Source organism: Macrobrachium nipponense, chromosome 3 (assembly GCF_015104395.2).
Source record: "Macrobrachium nipponense isolate FS-2020 chromosome 3, ASM1510439v2, whole genome shotgun sequence".
Taxonomy (NCBI): Eukaryota; Metazoa; Arthropoda; class Malacostraca; order Decapoda; family Palaemonidae; genus Macrobrachium; species Macrobrachium nipponense.
In genome coordinates this window covers 125,150,374-125,166,798 of record NC_087202.1, presented here as the reverse complement: position 1 = coordinate 125,166,798, position 16,425 = coordinate 125,150,374, and the positions used below count along the sequence as shown (strand labels likewise).

The 16,425-nt window shown below is 41.4% G+C and overlaps 2 protein-coding genes across 2 annotated transcripts in view; one reads left to right on the top strand and one right to left on the bottom strand.

The window, feature by feature from the left end:
• The window catches only part of LOC135222044 (uncharacterized), a 261,893-nt gene that overhangs the window by 200,364 nt on the left and 45,104 nt on the right, over positions 1-16,425 (top strand). The window lies entirely within an intron of this gene.
• The window catches only part of LOC135222279 (uncharacterized), a 90,560-nt gene that overhangs the window by 33,947 nt on the left and 40,188 nt on the right, over positions 1-16,425 (bottom strand). The window contains exons 4-5 of the mRNA XM_064260387.1: positions 6,368-6,457; positions 1,138-1,272 (exon numbers count right to left, since the gene is read on the bottom strand). Coding sequence (XP_064116457.1) covers positions 1,138-1,272; positions 6,368-6,457 — 225 coding nt within the window. The remainder of the gene's footprint in view (positions 1-1,137; positions 1,273-6,367; positions 6,458-16,425) is intronic.

Sequence of the window (16,425 nt, the reverse complement as noted above, 5' to 3'; positions counted from 1 at the left end):
AAGACTTGTACTTCTCTTCTAAGAGGAAGATAAGAGTGCTTGAAAAGAGAGATGATGTTCCTGAAAGGCGTGATTGCATAATGATAAGATTATCCTGTAAATGTAATATGTATCACAAATAAGGAATGACTATAATTGAAAGGTGTGATGTTTAGTTTCCTGGAACATTGACTGAAACAAGTGCAACATAAAATGAAATGAGGATTAATATCAATACAGAGTAGTTTAACATCATGGAATTGCATTACATGACTCCCATATGGCTCATCAGAAATACTGGCTCTTTAATGAGCACTGAATATGGAACTAGGTAAAATTACGGTTAGGCAGCTCAATGAAACAGACTATGGGGAACATGAAAAAGACAAACCTGAGAAAAATTAATTTTCAAAGAACCTCTAGTACTATCTACAGTGGATCAAGCACAGGAAGAACCTGTCAGTTAGGGAAGTTTAAATAACTTTATTTAAAAATAAAATAATATTAAAAAAATATATATAAAAAATAAATAATCTAGGGGGATAGACAATTTTTGAGCAGTTTTTACAGAATAACTTATACTATAACCAGATATATCAGGGTCTTTCATATCAAGTAACAGCATTGTCCTGTTTGCCAAACACTGTAGTAGGAATTCTACTTCATCACTCTTCATAGTAACCTTTATTTCCTACAGAACTACAAAAGGCTAATTACTTGACAAGCAAGATTCACACCATTAAAAGTCCACATATGACAAAAAGATAAAACTTAGAAAAAATAGGTAAAACTGATGATGAAAATACTGTATAGGGCAGCTAAAACTTTCAAAAGTGCCTCAGCATGATCTTTTAGTGTTACTTTGGCATTCAGCTATAATTCTGTCAGTCTCTGAAGTTTATCTGTTCCCTCCCCTATCTTCCTATTTGCAGTTCTTGATAGATCTATGCCTGCTGAGAAAAGATACAAATTGGAAACAAACCTTCTGACCCAGTGACTCTACCAACTTCTCATGGGTAACTTTTACATGCATTTAACTCTCAATAACCAAAGTTTGCTGATATTCAATAAGAATGGTGTACTTTCTATATCTCTGCAGTATCAAAGATGTCTCTTGCTACTAGAACCCAATACAGTTCCATTTAACATAATACTTACTGTGTTTAGTCATCTTTCGTTTGACATGCTCAGCTGGTGAACCATTTTTTGTAAAGAGCTTAACAAGTTGTGAAGCATTAAGAGCAAGCATCGCTTCTGACTGTGGAGGTGGTGCCAATCCTCCCAACAAGTCACCTGAAAAAAGTTATAGGAATGGCTTATAATATAAAATTTAGGCCAAAGGCCAAGCGCTGGGACCCATGAGGTCATTCAGCACTGGAAAGGGCATTGAAAGTGAAATGGTTTTAAAGTTGTAGCGAGAGGCAAACCACATTGTTGCATCGTGAAATAATTCTTAGAAGATGGAAAGTAAGATGGAAGAGAATATGAACAGAAGTACAGCAATAGGTGTGAAAGAGGTTGCAAGTTGGGGTTGAAGGGTTTATAACAACCATAACTTGCCCTTCACTTAATCAATTTGAATCAATTGAAAGCTAACCTACAACCTACAATTCTAGCTCAAGATGAAACTTCAGAGTAAAGTTAAAATCTTTTAATTCTAAGAATTCCTATTCGTAAATAAAAATGATACCAGAGGATGACGGTCATAAGTGACAGAGGTAAATAAATCAATAATGTCCCCACTATTTTTGCTTTGAAACTTTTCATATTTTCTATGTATGCATACTGTACTTTAAACCTAATTTGTAGTGGTTAAAATAAAAAAACAATGGAAAAACAATAATATGGGGAACAAATTTAAATTTATTTTTTTTAATATAAAAAAATCTTTAAGAGTGTAATGCATTCAAATCTAAGACATTTTGTTCCAACAAAAGAAGGAAAAAGATCAGGTGGCTCAGGTACACTGGTGCACATGCAGCATTTCCCTAGGCTCTTATGAGTTAACTGAATCAGTCTCTATATACGTAGACTGATCCAGCAGCAAAAGTGCCATGGGGCCATCCATGAAGGGGACAATCTGGTTAATGGTATGGGTTTTCACTGCATAAAATCAATTTTGCCTAAACACTTTTGTTTCAGCACAACACCTTTAGCCTTATTATATAGTCAATGCAAACTTCACATGCTCTGAAGAAGAAGAAACTTTCCTAAGTCCCCCAGCAGTCTATGCACCAAGGATCCACCAACCATCTAACAGCAGACTGATTCACTGTTTGTCTGCCCATTGCTATGTAAACAGTGAACAGCTTTGATCCTGGTTAGCATGAAGCTTTACAAATGCTTTAACTGAAGTATCAATTCATAATTTAATATAATTAAATTATTTTAGTAGATTCGTAAATGAAGCGTCTCAAATATGGCGCAAGACTTTTATTTTATATCTGTGAATGAGTTTTTCTTCATCAGTCCAGGTTTCAGTTTGCAACTGCTGTCATCAGTTCCCACCTAGTGCAATTTTCTCAACTTCTGCTGGAAAAGCAACCTTGCTCTGTGCTTTCTTTGGTTTCCTTAATTTTAGTGCATGTAGTATATTTGTGTTTTTCAGTCAGGTTGACCCTTTGAAGGGCAGGTGGGACCTTGGAAACAGCAAATGGACAGTAACCAACTGAACAGAAACCCCACCTGTGGATTTACCTGGAGACTGCCCTTTGGATGCCCTGACTAATTGACTTGACTGCCTTGGCCCTCACACAGGCCTGCAAAGAAGAACCTTCGGGAAACGGTCATCGGAGAAAAAGCTAACTTGATGAACATTTTTCCACCTACGTGCACCAAAATGCCCAAGAATACAAATACGCCAAAATGCTCAAGTTTACAAATAAAAAAGATTTGGCTTCTGAATAAGAGGGCATGACTGAGTACCTAAAAAGATCCAGATGTAGACTCAACATCCTTAAATATGACACAGATCCTCCTCACCATTGCCACTCCTTTTGAAGAAAAATCTATATACGTACTTCCACTGGAGGACAGAATCTTAGGGCACAAAACAGGAAGTGGAGCAACACCCCTGCCATCTGTACAAGCTGCCAATAAACCAGTTAAGTTGTTACAAAACACAGTGTGTGATAATTCAAAAGGGAATATGGATTACAAAGCAGGTGGATTCTGTCTGAGAGAACAATCTATCTTTACAAATATAAAAAGGGTCAAGTTTCACACTGAAGATAAAATGAGTTAAATGTTAGGTGTGTATTAATTGCTCACTAAGTGGTATAATGTAAATATATTACATCACCATTGTGTAATTATGATACAACACATTGTTACATTAAATCTTAATGTTACAAGCATTAAATCATAAAAATGTTAGGTTGTTACTATGCTGTCAATTTGCTTTTTTTGTTGTTGTTTATTTTGTTGCAGAATGTTCTTTTTACATTATAAATGTTCTTTTTTATTTAGTATATCAACATGTTGGGTGTAACAATAACTGGCCAGATGTTTTACTATAACAAGGAAATGCCATCTTGTGGACAAGACAGGAAAAAAAAAAATTCCCTGTCCACTTATTTTCAAAAACTCACTCTATGGTATTATTAAACTGAGTTCACATCCATTTCTATGGGAGACTTAAGTAAATCAAAATTCCAATCATCACCCAAATGTGCCTGTTTAAATGCCCTAAAACCTCAAACAGCTTTTACCATATTCTTGAAGGTAGTGAAACTGTCAACATTACCAAATGACCCAGTGACCTATATCGAAATGCTTGTAGACCAAGCAGTGAAAAATCAATTTAGAGAAAGCTGATGTGCAGGACATAATTGTATCCAATCCACATCCCAGTAATGAACGAGCCATTCAGATTTGTGTCCCCAACCTTCTTTCAATCGGATGGGAAAGGGGGAGGGGGAGTTTCTGCAAAAACACCCACAGAGGGAAGTTCCACCATGTGGAATCATTGTTCACTTCCTGGCTGAGGGGCACAAGGATAAAGATGCAACTGAAGCAAGAACAACTGGATCTGCCCAAGAGGCACGAGTTTCCATGAGGAGAACAGGTGACTAAAAATTATCTACCAAAGCTGAGCAGGTTGTTCCTGTTAGGAAAGAAACTGTGCTGACATTTCTCTGAACCTGCTAATTCAAGAGCTGTGTCCAAGTACCTCATCTGCTGCTCAGGCAGAAAATCCAACATCTCCCAGTGACAACCAAAATGCAGAAGAAAATCCACTGCAAATTGGTAGTAACTGAGCATTGGAGGATGAAAGCACAAACCAGCTGGTCGAGATACAGGTATTCTCCTACTTACTATGGGGTAGGTTCCGAAAGACCCACCATATGTCGAAAAAATCGTATCTCGAATATAGCGTAGCACACACTAGGGTAATCAGTACCATCTTTACATATAGGGTAGCGTACCCTACACTACACAGTATACTTATACATATACGGCATAGTAATTATTAATTTCAGCTAATTCTCTAGGTACAATGCGTATTGGCTCATGATAATTCAGTACTAAGAAAAATTGAATAACATTAACAAGTTAGCCTAGCGTATACGATGATAGATACCGTGGCAAATCGGTCTCAGATTCGGACTGATATCGGCATAATTGAGCAATACCTATCAGGCTTCTGACGCTTCTACATATATTATGGAAGAAAAAACATTAACGAATATGCATCTTTTTCCGTGAATCTTGAATCTTTTAAAAATTATACATTACTCTATCCCATTATAACGTATGTATTCTCATATTAACAAAGCGGTCAATGTTTTGGTTTGGAAATCAGCTGATGGCAATACGAGTTTATTTTGTCTTAACTCAATTCGGAGCGAACTGTTTTGCTTCTAGTTGGCATAAAAGAATATCTAGATACTTTACTTATATGAGACAAGGTCATCTTTCCATTATAAGACATATTAATTTGAAGTCAAAGTTTGAATTTAAAACATCTCGTTTGGAACTAAATTATTTTTTCATTAACAGATTGCTCTGTAGGCATGTTTATTGTCTAAGGAAAATTACGTGATTCCATTCGCTATTTTCACTTGATTTCTTCGTAATACGAGCTTTACCGTTACATTTTTTATCTTTTATCGGCGTGAAAAAAGCAGTAAACTGTATTCTTTCAAGAACTGAAGTTTTAATTAAAATGATTCTCTCAACTTTATAGACGGTTGTGTTTGATCGGATAAGTTTACAGGAGTTTTATCTTTGTTACCGATGCACAATAACAGTCATTAGCAGCTCAAAAAGTGTTCTCAGCTTCAGCTACAACTTTGTTTAAATCTAACAGTATGTTTCCTTTCTGATCTTTGATCTAAAGTGAACAAAGTTATTACCTAAAAATATATCAGTCCTATCATACATAACATCATTAATTTTATAACTTAACAGCGGTAATTGTTTACTATTGTAAAATGGTTGAAATACAAACCAAATGGATGTTTTATCCAATTCGGTTGTACTTAGCAAAACGTCGTTTCTCGTTCGGTTGTTCATGGCTGTACACATTTAACAAACGAGTAAAACATTAAAACAAAACTTTCATAATTCTCTTCGGTTGTTTTTTTTAACTTATTTAACTAGAAGATGGGATAAAGTTAGGCTATTGTAATTTGGTCTGTCTCTCTTGCTACCTGGTTGTACGCTGCTGGGCTGCACCCGTTACGAGCAAAATTTTAAAATAAGTTTCAAAATAATGTTGTATCAGTATTAATTGCTAACCCCATCGTAAAATCGGAATATCGTAAGACGAATTATCGTAACTCGAATACTACCTGTACTGTAATAACCACATCTCATGAAAATGGGCTAAGCATACAATGGGGTGAACAAAATTAGGTTTAAAAGAGTCACAGAAACTAACTCGGATTAATACTGTATCTTTTGGATACAACTGGGGTACATAGGTTATCTTCTACTGAATAATACTTGCATGAACTACTCTATATAGTGACCCCCCGTATTCGCATTCTCCAGATTCCCTTCTACCCATTATTCACAGGAAATTCGCCTATTTCCAGTAATATTTTTATATGAGAAATATCCAGAAATTCCTAGTTTTTTATCAATTTCATCACAAAATGCACTTTTTGTGATAAAACTATTTAAAAAACCAGGTATCAAATTTTTAGTAGGTTTTTCTTGAATTTTACCTACCAAACTAGGCTGTTTTCAGCATTTTTATAGAGGTTCCGACTATTCGCTGATTCTAATTATTCGCAAGGGGGTCTGATACACATTCCCTGCGAATACGGGTGGACCACTGAACTCTTTATGCATACAATCTAGTATATATTGAGAAAGTAAAACTAATCTTAAACCTTACAAAAACTACATAGTACTAGCAAGTAAACAAAACCAGATGTACCTGCACACTGTTGATTCCGTGAAATTATTTCTGCTTCTGATTCTAGCAGTGCCAAATATTCAGGCCACTTGTTGCAACTTGCTGATATTTCTGTAAAAAAAAAATCAATCAATCAATTAAAAAAATAAATACATAAATAAAAGCAAATATACTGACCAAAAAATTAGTGCATCAGTATTTTATGGATGATATTAAAAAACAGAGAGAGAGAGAGAGAGAGAGAGAGAGAGAGAGAGAGAGAGAGAGAGAGAGAGAGAGAGATTCATCATAAACTCATTACTTTAACAAAACAGCCTTATGTGAGTCCACACAAACTTTTACATGCTCGACAGAATACGACAAGATGAGATACTCCAGTCCCAGCTTCCAGTCCATGCATCATGGCTACGAAAGTCTGCAGTAGCAGAATAAGTCACTGTTTCTGAATTTGCCATGTCGTGATATAGGAGCAAACTGTGCTCCTACATCAATAATTATCTATTTTACACTCCCCATAATGTATTTAGCAGTTTACAGACATAATTTCCAATAACTTGAAGTAAATATTACTTCAGGCCTGTAACAATAACCATGACAGTCCTGATCATTCTATGCTGTTTTCTTTAGGTTTTAGTGCTCTGCATGCTACAATTCCAAAATGTCTTACTGGATGAATTGTTGCCTTATATAATAAATATATACTGACCCTAATTTACAAATTACTATTGACAATAGAATCAAAATGAAGGTATATACAGGTAGTCCCCGGCTTACGACGTTACAACATTTTTCAATTATATTCATAACTATTTCCAGGTTTACAATAAGTGTTCTGGGGTTACGGTAGTTACGACACCAATCTGATGGAAGAAATATGACTTCAAAAATGCAATATAATCAATATTTGAAGGTTTTTTTTAAATGAAAAATGCAATAAAAATGCAGTTTACATAGTTTTTAATACAGTAGGGCCTCGATAATTGTGGGGGATAGGGCCCAGAACCCCCCGTGATAAGTAAATACCCGTGTTATCCTGATACCCCCCCTAAAAATTGCTTTAAACTGCCTACTTTAATAATTAACCCACCCAAGACCACTATTTCAGTGTTTATAACTGCCTACTTCAGTTCAAGCACCAAATACGTCTTCAACTATCACCTTAAACTAAATTCAAGACAGTTTCAAAGTTATTCTTTCCTATCTTCCATTTCCCCTTCATCAGAATAGCAAACAAAAGTATATTACCTAACAATTCCTTTCTATTTTCATGATTTGGCTGCTGCACCAAACTAAAAGACATAGTATATCTATTTTGTGAATGAACATATTTATGATAAAAAAAAACATGATTTACAGTAAAGATTACAGCACCCAACTATAATATTAATGTATAAACAGCAAAATACAGCAATAAAAATCTATTTCTGGGCTCAGCTCGTGTCGGCCTATGAAAGTATCCTTAATATCATTCTTTCTAGGTTAAAATTAGCCTAAAATTACCAGAGAAAAACAAAAATTAAGAAAATGTCAGTAAAACTGACGCTCACTCTTAAAAAGAAGTGTCGGTATGATATAGGGGCGAGTGTGGAACACTACCACGAGACAAACACCAATTAGAACTTCCCTATCAGAATCCCCCAAGAGAGAGCTGATACCAACGGGCGATGCAGCCTCTACTACTACTACTAGAGGACGCCACGGACAGCAGCGCCCCTAGCGGTCATCCTTAATTTTTAGCGCCAGCGACAAGTCGCCATTTTCTTGTGCTTGTGCTTTTCTTGCGATTTATCCGCACCTTCATCATGGAACGCTCTGCAATTGCCACGGCTAAGTTAAGTAACTCATAAGTAACATTTTTACCGTATTTTTGTCTTCCGGGTACCAGTATTTTCCTTTTATAGGTCTATATACGGTTCCCCGGTTGTCTCGTGGCGGCCATGCCGCCTCGTAAGAATTCCCGGTCCTCCCCATACTGGAACTTCTTATGCTTATGGGCTTACTTTATCACATTCATTGTTTACATCGAGTTTTAGCTAGTTCAGCCCTCCTACCATTCTCTTAGCTTGGTATTTAGGGCTATTATTATTTTCGGCCCAGCATCCCGGCTCTTGCTCTACATCGGCTATCGCTGGCTCCGAGTTAGGCTCCTGTTTCTCGGAACAGTCTGCCTCTCCTGGGCTTCTTTCTCTTTTACTAAAAGTGTCTCTTCCACCTTTCGATGTATTTTTATTATTTTAGGGTGTTAGGCTAGCCTAGGTGCTTGTTCCACATATTGGTACAGCTTGGTTCACGTGGCCCTACCACGGTTGTGTTGCTCGCGGCCTAGGCCACTTGCGGTCACGTGTCCTATAGCACCTTACCCTGCCCCTTCCCTCCCTCTCTGATGTAGGGAGGGGCTGGGGGACCCCTTGGTTGTTATAACAACCTCATCGCCTTCTCTCACACTCTCGGAGGTGACCGGGGGGTCCCCCCAGCAGGGGGTATAGGGCGACCACTATGAGGTACGGGTCTCCATGCGGGTTAGTTGGTGAGGCGGGGAGGAGTAGGCCCTCCCTCCCCCTGTTCTCTGCCTCCGCCGTGTTTCGCCGGGACCTTCCTCCCCCCCTCCCCATTGCTCAGCCACCTCCCTCCAGATACGTAAGGAGCCTTCCGTCGCAGCGCCGGGGCCCCTTTGGTTATAGGATATTGGCTCCGCTAGCGGGCAGGGTGGGCGCTATGAGTGGTCGGTTGCTGCCTACTATATCCTTATATCTCTCCCCCGCTACCGGAAGGGAGCTTACCCACCCTTACCTACGCACTCTTCTAGTAGAGACGCGGAGAGAAGTTGTTTTAATTTTGTTATTTTAAGGATATATACCCTAATTATAAGATATTTTACAATGAATTGTGTGTTATTATATTATTTTTATCATCCATCCCCGCCATTGTCCGTCGTGGTTTCCATTACCACCACTCCTAGTTGGTTGATTCCTTGTGCCTCCGCCATTGGCGGAGCCATAGCCTATCTTCCAACCTGGTTACCACACGTATTTTAGCTGGGCTCTGGTTTTATCTAACTTTATCGCTCCGGCACCAGCGAGCATATGTTAGGCTGTAAGTGTTTACTCTGTACTCATGTACTTTTTCACTTACAGGCTACCAACTGGACCAGGTCCCAGCCTGTAATGCGACGCTCTACGACCCCTGTGGACATGACGAGTGCAGGTCTCACGCCCCGTGTGCCACGTCGTACAATGAGACGATCGTCTGGCACCCCGAAGCCTGCGCTATATGCTACGACCTGGTCGGTCAGCTGGGAGATGGGGTATGTCCATTATAGGCTTACTTATGATTTTACTAACAACTTCTAGTCGTAAGTTTGTTAACCCTGTCCACAATTGGTAGCTAATCTCACCTTTCTTTCAGGCTAGCGGTGTGAGGGAAGTCGCCCTCTAGCCACCCTGAAAGCGGTGTGGGGGGCGGCTTTGGGAAAAAACGCCGCCAAGGGCCAGCCCTACATTTTAGATAGGAAGCTGGCCATCCAGATTCTTCCCCGCGGGCAAGTCGACGGGCTACGTCGATCCCTTTGTCCGCCGCCCCATGATAGCCTCCATCCAGCAAGACCTCCAGCAATCGTTTGGGGTCGTAGCCTCCCAGGAGTCGGTTCCGGACGTCGCTGCCCTGGACCTGAACCTTGAGCCGAATGGCTGGTAGTTAGCGAGTGGATTTGTTGGTTGAGGTAGGTTTGTCGGGCGCCCAAGGTCTTTCCTTGGGCGCTCCTGGATCTTCTCCTGTCCCTTCTTCTTCCGCCTCTTTCCAAGGCTTTGCGGGATCCGAGATCCCTAGCCGCCCTCCCGCTCTCTCTGTACCTCCTAAGGAGAAGGGAAAGAGAGAACCGAAGACCTTGTCTAAGTCGACTTCTAGGAAGTCGTCTTCGTCTTCTTCGGCCAGGAAGTCGTCGACTTCATATTGCCGATGCGGGTGCGGTGAAGGCTAAGCCGAGCTCTTCCCAGTCGAAGAGCTCCAGAAGCAAAGGCTTCGAAGGAGAAGGCTTCGCCCAGCTTACCACCGAGTCACTGCATTCTCCCGCCTCCGCTGCATCCTCTCCGGCTATGCCGGCAGGGGTGGCAAGCACCAGCACCTGCGTTCCCTCTTCTGTCTCACCAGGGGTGATGGAACAGGTAGGAGGGGTGCTGGTAGGTTCCCAAATTTCAGCATTGGGAACACGTTTTGAGCAGATGTTCGCGCAAGTCATCGAACAGGTCTGTCTCAAACTGGACAGTCTATCCAGGACATCTCTAATAGAATGAGAGAGAATGAGGACCGAGTGGCTGGGCTAAACTCAGGCTCCCCCTCCCCCCTTCCCTCCCCTGCATCTAGCACGGGGATTCTACAACTTTCCGCCTTTTACGACTCCTTGCCAGCTTTCTCTATGGAGAATCCATGGAGAGTAGCGGCCTACGCTCCTTTTAAGGACGGGATGATTCGATCCCGGAGTTTGGTACTCGAAGGATTGAGGACTTCGAGTTCTACCCTCCGGGTCTGACGCAGCCTTTCATCGGGTATGCTAGGCTGACGCCAACGGCTCTCACGAGAGAGGACAAGATCTCGAAGGAGTCAGTTCTCTACAGTAGAGATCACGCCCAGCGAGAATGGGTTTCACTACCCTGCCTTGAGGACTGGGAGTGTACTAACACTAAACTCCAGGCCGTAGAGTACAAGAGATCCCTTCACTATTTTCGCGACGGAAGAGGAGGTCTCTCTTCCGTTCGCCACGAAATTTGGTGGAGAAGGGCTCTTCAGGCAGGTCCTCAAGGATGAGCCCATTCCACAGTTGAGGGAGTTCGGAGTTCCTACTTGCTCCACTCTTCCCCGCCTTCGGAGAGTTGTGGGAAAACCTGCCAGCTACATTCACGCTGGGTAAACTCAAGCCGGACTGCGCCATGGACCAGTTCGGTGAGAAATTACCTAGGCTGCCGGATTCCCTAATCCAGGCAGAGTTCGATGCGCGAACTAGGTTTGGCAGGTCCCTCAACTCTCTCATCGTTACGGAAAATGGCTTGCTCTTCCTACGCTACGGAACCGCTGTTCAAGATTCTGGCGAAATCTCAGTTTCAGACGGTTTCTGTCAGACGCTTTTGACTTCTTCCAAGCCAGGAGGAAAACTGCCGGAAGCATGTCCTTCAAGAGTGCACCAATCAGGCATGAGCCTAATAGACTCTTGGCTGCGAGCATGTGGGGAGCGGATCTCTTTCCCAGAGTCCGCAGTGAACGAGGTCCACCACGAAGCTGCTAGACTCAACCAGAGCCTTACGAGCTAGGTGGGGTATTTTCCTCTAAGAGGAAACAGGAATCCGTTCCCCACTGCTGGCAAGAAACCAAAGAAGGACTGGTAAGAGGTTCCAGCCTTATAAAAAACTTCAATTCATCAGCCAGCAGTTTGTGCAGGCAGTCCCAGTTACCCAACAGGGACAACCATTCCACATCTAAACAGACCCAAACCTTTCCTCCTGGTGCCCCAGCAATCTCAACCATCTACTTCCTACGCTATCTCGCCGGCCTTAACCCTGCCTTATGAGGCTCAAGGCTACTCTCAACCGAGGGGTAGGGCGAGAGGTTACTTTCGTCAGCGTGGCGCAGGAGGGGCACAAAGAGATAGCAGTTCAGAGGAGGGCGTGGTGGCCAACCCGCCCATCAGCAATGAGGCTCCCCAGGTTAGGAGGGAGGCTGTTCCTCTTCCGCCACAGGTGGGGGTCAGCAATTGGGCACAGAGCATAGTGTCCAAAGGATTAGGCTGGAGTTGGATCAAAGATCCCCCTCCAATCAAATCATTTCATCAGGTGGCCGTCAAAGGAATTGATAGATTACGCGGAAGAACTCCTTCAGAAAGGAGCTATTGCGAGAGTCAAACATCTAAAATTTCAAGGGCGCTTATTCAGCGTGCCAAAGAAAGGCTCAACAAAAAGAAGGGTAATCTTAGACTTGTCAAAGCTAAACTCTTTCATTCGCTGCGACAAGTTCAAGATGCTTACCCTCTCGCAAGTAAGGACCCTACTTCCGCGTGGAGCCGTCACATGCTCCATCGATCTTACAGACGCATACTATCAATATCCCAGATAGGCCAGTGGCACTTCCGCCCATTCCTAGGATTCAGGCTAGGAAATCAGACATTCTCATTCAAAGTGATGCCCTTCGGTCTGAATGTAGCCCCCAGGGTATTCACAAAGATAGCAGAAGTGGTTGTACAACAATTGAGAGCTCAGGGAATCATGGTAGCGGCATACCTCGACGATTGGTTGATCTGGGCACCAACAGTCGAGGAATGTCTCGAAGCTACCAAAAAGGTAGTTCACTTTCTGGAACATCTGGGGTTCCAGATAAACAAAACGAAATCCAGACTTACTCCGGAATCTCATTTTCAGTGGCTAGGAATCCAATGGGATTTGTCTTCCCACAATCTATCAATCCATGGGCCAAACGGAAGGAAATAGCAAAAATCTGTCAGGCAATTCCTCAAATGCAAACAGACATCAAGAAGAAACCAGGAGAGAATCCTAGGGTCTCTTCAGTTTGCTTCGGTAAACAGATATCCTTCTGAAAGCAAGGCTGAAAGATATAAATCGAATTTGGCGGTCAAGAGCAAACTCCAAATATCGAGACAAGTTGTCAGTAATTCCACAGATCCTCCGCAACCAACTACGGCCTTGGTCAAAAGTAAAGAACTTAGCCAAGAAGGTACCCCTTCAATATCCCCTCCCAGTGTTAACCATTCACACGGATGCTTCCCTGTCCGGGTGTGGGGGGGATACTCTCAGTTCAAACAGGTTCAGGGGACTTGGTCAGTTCAATTTCGCCAGCTCCACATAAACGTGTTGGAAGCAATGGCAGTATTTCTTACTCTGAAGAGACTGCTTCCCCCGAAAGAAGTCCTCATCTAAGGCTAGTTTTGGACAGTGCAGTGGTAGTTCATTGCATCAACAGAGGAGGGTCCAAAATCCAAAGCATGTGAACCATGTCATGATAGCCATCTTTGCATTAGCAAACAAACACAAATGGCATCTGTCTGCCACTCACCGGCAGGAGTAAGAATGTGATAGCAGACGCCCTGTACCGGTCAGTTCCTCTGGAAATCAGAATCAGTGGTCTCTGGACGTCGGGTCATTCCAGTGGGTAAAGCCGAGAGTCCCCAGGATCTCCAAGTGGATCTCTTCGCCTCACAAGCGACCACAAGCTCCCTTGCTATTGGCCCCCAACCTGGACCCTCTGGCTTATGCGGACGCCCTGTCGTTAGATTGGAATCAGTGGAGGAGGATTATATTTTTCCTCCAGTGAATCTTCTCTTGAAAGTCCTAGCAAAACTAAGGTCTTTCAAAGGGATAGTAGCTCTGATTGCACCGGATTGGCCCAAGAGCAACTGGTATCCTCTTCTTTTGGAATGGGTCCTTTATCCGACCTCAACGGATCCCCAATCCCAAACTGTCACAATCAGTACAAATGAGGACTGTGTTCGCTTCCTCAAGAACTCTCCAGACCCTAACTTTATGGACTTCATGAAGTTTGCGGCTAATAAAGATGCTGACATTGATCCACAGAACATTCTCTTCCTAGAATCAGATAAGAGAGAGTCAACCATTAGACAATATGACTCAGCTGTTAAAAAATTAGCATCTTTCTTGAGAGAATCGAACACCACAACCATGACAGTTAATTTGGCTATATCCTTTTCAGATCCTTGTTGAAAAAGGTTTTTAGCAGCTAGCACGATTACCACTCACAAATCGGCTTTGAAGAAAATCTTTCAAGTAGGTTTCAGATAGATTTGACTGAATCTTATTTCACATCTATCCCTAAAGCCTCCTGTGCTAGACTTACGACCTTCTCAGAGGCCTACTACAGTTTCATGGTTCTTAAATGATGTCCTCAAACTAGCTTCAGATACTGACAACTCATCTTGTACGTTCATTATGCTCCTGAGGAAGACAGTTATTTCTTATTAAGCCTAGGCCTCAGGAGCTAGAATTTCAGAACTGTCGGCTCTATCCAGGGATGCGGGTCATGTGGAATTCCTCCCATCAGGATAAGTTCTACTTGCTCCGGATCGTAGCTTTTTAGCCCAAAAATGAAGATCCTCTTGCAAGGTGGGCTCCTTGGAAGGTTATCCCACTTCCACAGGATCCTTCTCTTCTGCCCAGTATCAACTCTTAGAGCCTTTCTTTCTCGTACTTCTTCTAGATCCTCAGGTGCTCTCTTTATGAGAGAAAAAGGTGGTACTTTATCAGTTAAAGGCATTAGACAGCAAATCCTTTACTTCATTAAACAAGCCAACCCTGAGTCATTCCCAAAAGACATGATATGGCAGGGGATAGCCACCTCAATTAATTATTTCCAACATATGACTTTGAGGATCTTAGGAAGTATAACTGGATGGAAATCCCCGACAGTCTTTTAAACGGCATTATTTAAAGTCCTTGGAATCTTTAAAGTTTTCAGCAGTAGCAGCGGGAAACATAGTTTCCCCTGATACTGTTTAGTAGTGTAGTATTGATCCAGGTCTCCTTTCTACCTACTTCAACCAACATGCCTCAACCTATCGTCAGGCTACTCAACATCATAGCCTTAGCCATTGTATCATATAGTGGATTGTCCCTTATTTTTTGCTAGGGACAACCACTTTTGTACTGATATGTACTTCAGTGTACCTACCCTTATTTTTATGCTAGGGTTAGGACACAATATGTTTGTATATTCACCATTTTGTGTTTGTGATGAACTTCAGTCACATGTGTGTATATATTTGGAAATAATTGTATTAATGATGGATTTCAGTGTACCTACCCTTATTTTTTTTATGCTAGGGTAGGACACATGTATGTATATATTTTGTAATTATGTATTCTAATTAAGTAAATCCCAAATTTGCCTTATTTTAACATGCATCTCTGTAATTTTATTTATTTACCATTTAAGTACTTTAAGTTACTAACATTCTATTTATTTTACTGTTATAATAAGTTAGTTTAAGTGCTTAATTTGTATGCTGTATTTGATTTACTTATATTATATCCATCATTTTAAACTGTTTTTCATTGTTTCCTTTTCCATCTTGTCTGTTTCTCTGGTACTCTTTCATAGGCCGACACGAGCTGAGCCCAGAAAAGGGATTTTGACGAAGGAAAATCTATTCTGGGTGATTGGCTCGTGTCGCCCTATGAAACCCCCACCCCCCCTTTTTTATGGTTTGTTTTCCCCACCCCCCCTTGCAGGACAAGATGTATTTACTGTTTTAATTAAGGATGACCGCTAGGGGCGCTGCTGTCCGTGGCGTCCTCTAGTAGTAGTAGTAGAGGCTGCATCGCCCGTTGGTATCAGCTCTCTCTTGGGGGGATTCTGATAGGGAAGTTCTAATTGGTGTTTGTCTCGTGGTAGTGTTCCACACTCGCCCCCTATATCATACCGACACTTCTTTTTAAGAGTGAGCGAGTCAGTTTTACTGACATTTTCTTAATTTTTTGTTTTTCTCTGGTAATTTTAGGCTAATTTTACCTAGAAAGAATGATATTAAGGATACTTTCATAGGGCGACACGAGCCAATCACCCAGAAATAGATTTGCCTTCGTCAAAATCCCTTTTTTGTCTTTTGTTTACGTTTAGAATCAGCTGATGGACTTTATTACCGAAAGAATTATTTTGGAAAACAATTTAGTTGCTAAAAGAAACGAATTTATTAATGGAATTATTATTATTTTTAACTTTGTACATCAATAGTTTTATAATATGATACAGTAATTCATATTTCATTGAGAGAGAGAGAGAGGAGACGAGAGAGAGAGAGAGAGAGACCGAGAGAGAGAGAGAGAGAGAGAGAGAGGAGAGAGAGGCAAGCTTGGGATGAGAGTAACTGTTGAATAACTTGAGAGAGCAGCTTGGGACGAGAATACTGTTACTAGCTTAGAATAACATAATGAAATTTGTATTTTAACTATTTTTATGGTGATAAGAAATGAAACATGGATAGTGATAAGATATTCTTTTGTATTTACTCGTTATTAATGTGATAATCATTGAGTCAACTATAAAAGTTGTATTGAAGCACAGTTTCG